The sequence below is a fragment of the Eschrichtius robustus genome, chromosome 7 (genome assembly GCF_028021215.1).
Source record: "Eschrichtius robustus isolate mEscRob2 chromosome 7, mEscRob2.pri, whole genome shotgun sequence".
NCBI classification, from domain to species: domain Eukaryota; kingdom Metazoa; phylum Chordata; class Mammalia; order Artiodactyla; family Eschrichtiidae; genus Eschrichtius; species Eschrichtius robustus.
The window spans coordinates 76,463,547-76,474,267 of record NC_090830.1 but is presented as its reverse complement, the minus strand read 5'-3'; the positions used below and the strand labels follow the sequence as shown (position 1 = coordinate 76,474,267).

Sequence of the window (10,721 nt, the reverse complement as noted above, 5' to 3'; positions counted from 1 at the left end):
AGGGCTGGGCTTCTCAAAGACTGGCAAAGCCTCGATATCCAGCCAGCTAACACTGACATGAGCACCCTGGAGCTAGAGGACGCCTTTCAAGATCAGGCAGTTCACACCTCAAGGTGCCTTCACAGACGAAGAGCCTGAGGGGAGACGGGCAGGCTCTCTACAAAGCTACACAGATAGTAATAATAATAATAGTAATAGTAATGCCATCAGTTTAAAATGGATTTTGTTCCAGACACTGTTCCAAGTGCTTTGCATGGATTATCTCATTCAATCCTCCAATGAAGAAGACACTCTAGCTCCTCTTTCCCGGCTGGAACCATGGAGGGCGCTGAAGAGAAGAAAAAGAAGGTTCCTGCTGTGCCGGAAACCCTTAAGAAAAAGCGAAAGAATTTCGCAGAGCTTAAGATCAAGCGCCTGAGAAAGAAATTTGCCCAGAAGATGCTTCGAAAGGCAAGGAGGAAGCTTATCTATGAAAAAGCCAAGCACTATCACAAGGAATACCGGCAGATGTACAGAACGGAGATTCGCATGGCTAGGATGGCAAGAAAAGCTGGCAACTTCTACGTACCCGCGGAACCCAAATTGGCATTTGTCATCAGGATCAGAGGTATCAATGGCGTGAGCCCAAAGGTTCGAAAGGTGTTGCAGCTTCTTCGCCTCCGTCAGATTTTCAATGGCACCTTTGTGAAGCTCAACAAGGCTTCAATTAACATGCTGAGGATTGTGGAACCATACATTGCATGGGGGTACCCAAACCTAAAGTCAGTAAATGAATTGATCTACAAGCGTGGTTATGGCAAAATCAACAAGAAGCGAATTGCCCTGACGGATAACGTGTTGATTGCTCGATGTCTTGGCAAATACGGTATTATCTGCATGGAGGATCTGATTCATGAGATCTATACTGTTGGAAAACGTTTCAAAGAAGCAAACAACTTCCTGTGGCCCTTCAAGTTGTCTTCTCCACGAGGTGGAATGAAGAAAAAGACTACCCATTTTGTAGAAGGTGGAGATGCTGGCAACAGGGAAGACCAGATCAACAGACTTATTAGAAGGATGAACTAAGGTATCTACCATGATTATTTTTGTAATTTGGTCAGTTAATAAACAGTGACTGCTTTCAAATTGAAAAAAAAAAAAAAAAAAAAAAAAAAAAAGAAGACACTCTAATGATCCAATCTGACAGATGAGGAAACGGAGCCAGCACAGAAATGTAAAAGCAGGTTGCCCAAGGTCACCGGGGGCAAAGTCTGAATGAAACTGAACCCAAGCAGTCAGATCCCAAGCCCTGCCTACCTGTGGGCCCCGGGGAAGCGGTTCTCAACCCCAGCTACACTTTAGAAGCTCCTGGGAGGAGGGTCGGGGATGTAAAAATAGGATCAGAGATTCGGATTTGATTGGTCTGAGCTAACATCTACACGTAGTGTTTTTGAAAGCTCCCTGGGTGATTCTAATATGCAGAGGAAAACCACTGGTCTTGGGGGGTGGGGTATGGGTATCGACCCCCAGACCACAGATATGAGTTCTTGCTCTGCAGCTACTGACTGTGTGAATTAGAGCATATGGCTCAACATTTTGGGGCCTCCATTTCCTCATCAGTAAAATGGAGTTAGTAATAGCTTGGGCTCTGGAGTTGGGCTGTTTGGGTTTAGTCTGAATCCTGGCTCTGTGGCAGAGAAGTTCTTGAACTTCTCTTTGCCTCAGTTTGCTCATCTGTAAAATGGTGACAATGCTAATATAGCTGTTGTGAGAACTGAATGAGTTGATGAATATAAAATGGTACCCAGGAGCCACGGGCATTAGCTGTCCTGGAAATGGGGAACCTTGCCCCTCCTGGCCCACAGGCCTGGGGCAAGGATCAAAAGAGGACCCAGATAATGCAGAGAGGCTGAGTGCACTGAGAGACACAGTGAGAGGCTGTCAGTCAGAAAAGACTGGGTCTCCTGGCTGCCTGTCCCGGGTCCTGACTTTCCTTTGCACACAGGAGACAGGAATACATTATCCTCGCAGACGTTTCAGACCACACAGACAAGCCACCCCTCTCAATTTGGTGTGTATCCTTCCAAGTAATGTTCTATATACACATGCAAATATATAGTTTGGGGCTGGGGGCAGGGGTGGGAGAGAGAGACATCTATCATAGAACACTTCTCTTCTTTTGAATTTTGAACCATATGAATGGTTCAAATATAAAAATAAATATAAAGGGGAGGCTCCAGGCAGAAGGAAAGTGGTCCCAGATGGAAGCTTGGATATTCAGGAAGGAAAGAAGGGCAACAGAAAGGGAAATATGGATAAATACAAATGAATCTTGGTTGTATAAAACAATACAACTAATGTTTAAAATACGAGAGAAAATTAAAATACACAACACAATAGCACATGAGTCAGGAAGGGGGTAAATGGAGTTAGAATGTTCTAAGGCCCTTGCAATTGTCCGGGACATGGGTGAAAATGTGATGTGTGGTAAGTGTTAATAAATCAAGGATGCCTGCTCTATCTCTAGGCTAACCCTAGAAGAATCGTAAATGGATGGATATAACCAGTCAGTAGGGGGGAAAACTGAATAATAAGGTTGCATGTGTGTGTGTGTGATTTTAAGAAATATTTGTTGTTTATAAATAGAGTCACACTTCACATATTGTTCTATAACTTGATTTTTTGCTCTTAAAAATATGTCCTGGAGCTCTTTCCACATGGGTACACAGAGGGGCTGCCTCTCTCTTGTTAATCTTCCAGCGTGCATTCCATAGAAGGGTGGTGACAGAGCTTCAAACGGGGTTGGGCCCTTCCAAAGTGGGGCCCTGTGTGCCACCCACAGAACCCGCCCTGGCTGCAGACTGTGGGGCAGAGAGAAGGCAACGCCCCTGGGCACATCCACAGCCTGGACTTGGGGGGCAATAAGCAAGAGCTGCCGCCTCCAGGGTCTGAGCCCCAACCCTGGCCCCATTAGTCACACACCAGAAAACCCAGTGTCCTGTAAAGAGGGAGGCAGCTGGTCCCGCCTCCCACCTCTGGGCCCTACTGCAGTCAAACTACCCCAGAAAAGAGCTTGTTCCCATTTTCATGTCGCCTGACATGAAGAATTAAGCGGAAGCATCAGGGTGGCATTCAAAGCCCCCAAGCCTCTCACCCTAAGAAATCAGGCCCAGCATACCTTTGGACGTCATCCCAACCTCTCTTCCCAACATAGCCTCTATCTCAGCTGGCAAAATACACAGAGGTGGGTACAAGGATGTTTAGTGCGGTACCCTTTATAATGGGGGGAAGGGGAGCATTGGGGGGAGTTACATGTCTCCTCAACAGGGGACTGGTTAAACAGACCATGCCTTGACTCATCTGTTCTACGGGCCACTCGCTCTGCTCTTCAGACCTCCCTGTCCCCTGGCCTAGGCTCACCCTGTCCTCTCTCCTGCCATTGCCCACTGCCCTCCCTGCTCTCTGCTGAAGCCCAGTTTCCAAGCCCCACCATCTCCCAGAAGCCTTCCCTGCCCGCCTCCCGGACCGTCAGGAAGTCCTCTGATCCTCAGGTTCCTCACTCTCTGGACAACTCCCGCATGGAACCTTCAGTGATCGTTTTGTCTTATGTCTGTCTGTCTTGTTTCCAATAAAATCAGAAGCGCCCAGAGAGCAGCGACCGAGGTGTATCTGGAGGAGTTCCAGACAGAGATCGGAAGACCTAGGATTCAGCCCTGACTCTGCCGTGTTCTGCCTGAATGACCTTGAACAAGGTACTTCTCCCCCTGAGCCTCTGTCTCCTCATCTAACCATGAGGAGTGAGTTCAAGGTCCTCCCAGGGTTCCTCCTGCTCTGAGAATCTAAAGTCATTTCGTGCTTTTCTGTACCTTCCTAAGAAGTAATAAAAACTAAAATTTTACATCTTAAGGGGGTTACGCCCACAATCTCACTTAATCCTCACAACGACTCTATGAGAACGGCACTAGTATTGTCTCCATTTCACTGATGAGAAAACTGAGGCAAAGGAAGGCTGTATCAGTGAAGTTAAACTGGGCCATGGTGCAGTACAAACAAATTCTGAAATCTCAGTGGCAATAAAAATTTACTTCTTGCTCACATACCGTGTAAGGCTGGTGGGATGGCTCTCCTCTGAGGGTGACTTGGGGACTCAGGGCGCTTCCATCTTAGAGCTATACTCTAACACAATATCCCTGTGGGGTATTGCAACACAAACACATACCCCTGTGGCCACACACAGGCCACCATGACAGGGCAAGACAGGGATGGAGGAGGTCCACAGGCTCTTAACCGCCTTTCCTAGAGCGACACGCACATCACTCCTGCTCCCATTTCTCCAGCGGGAACTAGTTAGTCACATGGCTCCAACCTAACTACTGGGACGCTGGAATGTGTAGTGGATGAGCACCAAGAATCTGCAGCACTGAAGCTAAGGAACTTGACCGAAGCCACACAGGAAGTCCTAGAGTCAAGGATTTGAACCCAGCTAGCGATACTTCAGGCTTTCTGCTTAATTGCCATTCTACATCGTCTCCAAGGAGGTACCAGGTCCACAAGGGCCGGGTTAAGAGGCTGACGGTGACAGGTAAAAGACGAGGAAGAAATAGCAGCCGGGCAGAAGTAACAGCAGGCAGCCACCGTCCATGGAACAATCCTAATAGTTCCCATCTGTTGAGCACCTGCAAGGGGCCAGGCATTTTATAAAATGTTCCATCTGATCCTCCCAATATCTTGGCAATAAAACCCACTTCCACTCTACAGATGAGGAAAGTGAGGCTCAAGGAGGTTGAGCAAACTGCCCAAGGTCCAGCAGATAGGAAGCATCTGGATGATCCGCAAGTCCCTCTGAAGTTTCTCACCCAGGGCCCTGCAGAGGGCTTGTAAGTGAGGACTGAGTTGAGGCATGAGCTCCCAGTCTGGGCCCTGCCAATCCTTCGCTGCCAAAGCCAGGACAGAAGTAGCCTGGAGGGGGGGAAAGGGAGCTGTTGTCCAGGGCGTACTGAAAACTCTGGGGACAGACCAGCCCCCAGGGACAGACCAGTTCCCTAGGGCCCGGCTGTCCAAAGGAATCCAGATCTGCGGTACGGGCGCCACCTAGAGGCCGAGTGCGGTGCAGCACCTCTCACTCTGCGGGACCGCGCTCGCAGTCCTGAAATGGAGGGAACACAGGCTCTCTTTTTAGAGAGACCGGAGCCAAAAGTGCGGAAGCTTGGTGACTGTCCTTCACCATCTGCTCCACACACGCCCCATCCCCCAGCATTCCTGTCCCAGGCATCCTAGGTCTCTCCCTAGACTTGTTTTTATCAAAAATATTAATTGATGGGCCAGGCACCCTTATGGGCTCGTTTTGGGACTGAGTCCAGATTCTTGGGTTCAGTATCTACTCAGTCACTAGCTGGCTGTGTGACCCTGGGTAAGTCACTGCCCCTCTCTGGGCCTCAGCTACCTCCCTTGTAAAATGCAGGTTACAACCAGAGGTAACATAGCGGTGCCTGGAGTTTGAATCCCAGCTCCGCACTTCCTTGCTGTGTGACCCTTTGGGCAAGTTAATTAACTTCCATGTGTCCAGTTAAGTCATCTGTAAAATGGGTGGATGATGCCTATTCAAAGAGTTTTATTATCAAGATTAAATTATTACTTATATATGTAATATAGTATATACAGTACTGGGTTGAGTCTTTCTCCCTTTCCTAAACTACCTCAAGTTTTAAAGCTAGGGTTCGGGGTCCAAGGCTTTCCTACCCTTATCTCTAAGAAGGGTGGAGATCAGGCCGTGGACGTCCACACTCCAAATGTGGACCCTGCCTACAAGCACAGACCAGGGAGTTCCCAGAAGCCCTGGTTCCTGGAGCTGAGTTCCTGACCAAAGTCCAGCCAGTACATGGGGAGGGTCCCCCATCTCCTCCTAGGGTCACCTCCGGCTTCACAATGGGACTTACCTCTTGGTGATTCATTGCTGTCCTGGTGAATGGCATCCATCCCCTGGAGTTGCACAGTGTGTAGCCTTCAGGGCTTCATGGCAGCCCTGAAGCTGAAACTGTCAGTAATTAAAAACAAGTGCACTTGGATGTCAATTATGTCTCAATTAAAAAAAGAAAAAGAGGGAAAAAACTTATCTAATGAAGACAACCAAAAAATTTTAAAAAAGACAAGTGCACTGGGATACAGGCTGTACCAGGCACAGTGGGAGGAAGAAGGCATAGCAGGCAGAATCCCTGCAGCTTTAGAAAATCTTGGAAAGACCTGTAACTCCACCTAAGACAGAGGCCCAACTCTTCCTGAGGCCAATGCTTGGCACACTCTTCCTGACAGAGCCAAATTGGCGTGGAATTAGCCCCAGCTGTTAACACTTATAGACCCAGTGTTGATCTCCCTGAGCCTCAGTTTCTTCATCTGTAACATGTGGGTATAATCCTTGGCCTGCTTACCTTCTCTGGTTGTGTGATAAAGATCTTGAGTCCTCTAGAAACTATCCAGTCCGGTTCAGATGTGTTATTCACATCCCCACCTCACCAAATTCATTCACTTATTCATTACTAAGCACAGAGCTAAGCAAAGGGCTGGGGATACAATGGTGAGTGCAACAGGCATCCTCCTTTGACTATACACCTTAGGGAACAGAGGAGAAAAGATGTGATCCGTACCTGCCCAGGGGCACCACAGCCTCCCTCTCCTTCCCCTGCCTCCACCTCCTTCTGGGAAGAGAAGTAACCACCAGCACTTATTTAGCATTTACTAGGTGCCCAGCACTCTGCCCAGTGCCTCACAGACACATATCATGTCTTCTCATCCTTTTAGCAAACTCTGAAAGGTTGGCACCATCACCCCCATTGTAAGGATGGGAAAATTGAGGCTCAGAAAATTTTCCCTTTAAGCGGCAAAAGCTGGATTCAAATCCAGATCTGTTTGGCTCTCCAGTGAGAGTTATTCCTTGAATTATGCTGGGAAATGATCATCATTCCTGAGTGCTTCTGATGTGTCAGGGAACAGGCACTTTATTTACTTCATTTTCCTTACTCCCCATACCAATGCCAGTTAGGTCCACTCACCCAACTTTACAGATGAGGAAACTGAGACTCCAAGAGAATAAAGGAAGCCCTGTGCTTCCCGTGCCATCCTGGCTGATGCCTTGGGAGTCGGACAGATTACAGTAATCAGCTAATGCCTGAGTGGGGCTCTGAAGATGCAAAGCCCCTTATTGAAAGCGCTAAGGATGATGATTAAGTCGGAAGGTGGAATTAGCTGCACAGGGGGAGTGGGCTGCAGCCATGAGGAGAGGATTAGTGACTTGCTGCCCGATTAAGCCGAAGGCAGGTTGAGAGGGAAAGAAACTGAGAGAGTTTTACGGTGTTGCTCACGTCAGAGAGAGTATGTGACTGTGGGCCTCCAAGGCAGCGATCACACCGCAGTGTTGAAGGGATGGAGGAGCAGCCACAGAAAGCAGGGTGGGTCCCCAGCGTCCTTTGCCTTTCTCCCATTCATCCATCCATCCAGCCATCCGACAAATACTAAGAGCCTGCTAGCTCTCAGGCACTATGGATACAGCCAAGAACAAGAGAGAAAGCTCTCATGAAGCCCCCAGCCTGGTGGAGGGACACAAACATTTAACAATAATCACATAGCAAGAAACTGTTGCTCATCTTTTTAAGTGTAATAATGGCATTGTGGTTATATTTCATAAAAGAGCCCTAATCATTCAGAGATACCTACCAAAATATTTATAGATGAAATGATAGGATGCCTCAAATTAATACAGGGAGGGGGAGTGAGTGCGGGTAGAGGTAAAAAAAGACTGGCGCCAAGTTGGCAATTGTTGAAGCCGGGTGATGGGTTCATGAGGGCTGTGCACTATTCCGTTTTCATTCGTAATTGTTCACAATTTTCCATTTTAAAAAAAGTCTAGGGCTTCCCTGGTGGCTCAGTGGTTAAGAATCCGCCTGCCAACGCAAGGGACACGGGTTTGAACCCTGGTCCAGGAAGATCCCACATGCCGCAGAGCAACTAAGCCCGTGTGCCACAGCTACTGAGCCTGCGCTCTGGAGCCCGTGAGCCACAACTACTGAAGCCCACGCACCTAGAGCCTGTGCTCTGCAACAAGAGAAACCACCGCAATGAGAAGCCCGCGCACCGCAACGAAGAGTAGCTCTTGCTCACCGCAACCAGAGAAAGCCTGCACGCAGCAATGAAGGCCCAATGCAGCCAGAAATAAAATAAAATAAATAAATAAAATTTTAAAGTCTAAAAAATGGCAGATAAATAATTATAATTCATGATAACTGCCACAAAGGAAAAACAAATATGTGGTGAGAAATTATTATAGAGGGACCTGATTTCAACTGGAGAGCTGGGTGTCTGTTTTTGGCAGGGTGAGGCATTGAGACATGCTCAAGCTAGTGATTGCCCAAGTAAGACTTTCTGTCTCTTCCCACCCTGAAGGGAGGGCTGGCAGTGTCCTGGGGAGAGCTCTACCTTTCAGGCATCGCCAGCAGCCTTCTGGCAGACCAGGGTCCTGGAGAACCCAAGCCCAGCCCCCAGGTCCCTCCTCATTGTGATGGAGGGAACAGGAGGCCCCAGGTGCAGACTGCACCCATCACTGCTCATGCCTGTGTCATATGTGTACATTGCTATCTCCTGCGAGCATCATTAGAACAACCTCGAGGGAGGGGAGGTGGGCTCCCCACTTTACAGATGAGAAAAACAAGGCTAAAAAAGGGAGTTAAAAAAAGACTCGCCCAAAGTCAGCAGCAGAGCCAAAGACTGTGCTCTCATCAGCATCCCCCACATCTACCCCATCTACCCCCAACCTGTTAACTCAGCCATCGTTCCTGGATCACAGGTAGAGGTAGTGGGGAGAAGTTGTTAACAAGAAAGACAGCTGGGACCTGAGGTGCTGTGGGCCTAGAGAAGGCAAGGCCATTCCTCTTGAGGGTACAAGCCTAGAGGGCTAGGGCAGGTGACATGGGAGTGAGAGCCGTAGTTTCCTGGAAATGTGCAGAACCAAGCGGCCTAGGGCCTCTAACATCAGAGGATGCAGAGTTCAAGGGTCTGCACACACCCTTCCCCACCGCCCCCACAAGTAGGACCCTCAGCTGCAGAGCTGGCCAGATGTCAGTATCTGTGACAGAAAAGCCTCCAGCTCTGAGTTAAGGGCACATGCTTGGGCACAGCAGCGGGCTGGAGGGTGTAGGGACCAGCCTTGGACCCAAGGGACCTCAGCACTGGAGTGAGGGAGCCTCTCCAGCTGTGCCCTCCATGAGGCCAGTGCACGCATCATCTCAGCGTCCCACGGTGGGCACTCTGGCTGTGCCCAGAGGTCGGAGACTGTAGCAGGTCTCGTGACAAAATTGAATTCCTGACTGCCCTGAGAAGAGCAGCAGTGACAGGTGAACATAACGTGGGCTGGCCCTCTACCCTTGTGGGTAAGGAGCTCACCGTTGGGACTCAAGCAGAATTGGGTTCAAATCCTTGGGTTCAAAGCCACTTAAATCCTCCGACCCCGATTCCCTCGTGGAGGGGTGGGGTGGGGAATGAGACAATGAAAGCAAAGCATTTAGCAGAACATTCAGCCTCCATCCAGTGGGTGCCAGCCACCACCCTCCTCCTCACTGCGCAGTGACACCTCCTCCTGTTCTCACCTGTGCTGGTGTTCCTCTAGAAGCAGACCCGAGACAAGGGTTCAAGTGCAGGTAGTTTATTGGAGATGATCCTAGGAAGCCCCAGTTGAAGAGTGAGGAAATGAGACAAGCAAAGGAAGGAGACAAAAAAAAAGGTGTATTATTGAGCAGGTTACCATTGTAGACACGGGAGCTCCAGGCCACAGGAACTCTGGGAAACAGTGTGGTAGAACAGTGGTTCTCAAACTTGAGCGTGCATCAGGCTCTCTAGGAGGGCTTGTTAAAACACCAGCTGCTGGGCCCCACCACCCAGAGTTTCTGATTCAGTAGGTGTAGGGTGGGATCTGAGAGTGTGCATTTCTAACAGGTTAAGTGCTGCAGGGCCACACCCTAAGAACCACTGGTATAAAAGATTTCTCAGCGTGATCCTACTTGACTGCCGATGGTTACCAGCTCTGAGTCCATCAGTGTTTGAGGGCTGCTTCCAACCAAGGGTGTTAACTCTCTAGCACTTCAGCTTGCTCACTGGGCAGGCCAAACTTGCTGCCACAGCCAGAAAACCCCTACTAAACCCCATTGCCAGGGTCCAGCCAAGGGAGGGCCTGTGGCTGGGATGCAGGGTAGTCAGGGAAAGGGCAGAGAAGCCTGCAAGGTAGTTTGACGTCTGATTGAAGGACTTCAGTGGGAGCTAAGGGCCAAGGATGCCTTTGGGTAGGGCCCTAGCAACACGTTCACATGGTCAGGTGTTTTTGTAAAATTAGCAAAAGTGTTTTGTTGTGATTTGTTTACACTCTAAACAAGTTTCTTTTGTACCTGATTTTATATTTGCAATTTGTTATTCTTTTTCCTAAAGAGGGCCCCCCAATTGTCTAAGCTTCAGGACCCATAAAGCCTGGATTGGCCCTTGCAGGTAGGCCTATAGCAGCTTCTGTTGCTGAATTGAAATGGGTGTTCACTGCTTGACTCAGTAAGAGCACAGACCACCTGGGTTCAGGACCACCCGGTTCAAATTCCAGCTTTGCTACTCTCTAGCTGAGTTACTTTGGGCAAGGTGCCTAATCTTTCTAAACCTCCGGTCAATCATTTACAAAATGAGGCCAGTAATCGTACTTTCCCTGCAAGATCAAATGA

General features: G+C 49.0%; 1 protein-coding gene across 1 annotated transcript; it reads left to right on the top strand.

The window, feature by feature from the left end:
* Window positions 1–303: 303 nt before the first annotated feature.
* LOC137767101 (large ribosomal subunit protein uL30) lies at window positions 304–1,125 on the top strand. The gene has a single exon (XM_068547760.1). It carries the CDS (start codon window positions 319–321, stop codon window positions 1,063–1,065), a length of 747 nt encoding a protein of 248 aa, XP_068403861.1. The 5' UTR covers window positions 304–318; the 3' UTR covers window positions 1,066–1,125.
* The last annotated feature ends 9,596 nt before the right edge of the window (window positions 1,126–10,721 follow it).

Bases quoted from the DNA above. Each gene is read 5' to 3' on its own strand.
- LOC137767101 (XM_068547760.1), top strand. From the start codon at position 319: ATGGAGGGCGCTGAAGAGAAGAAAAAGAAGGTTCCTGCTGTGCCGGAA.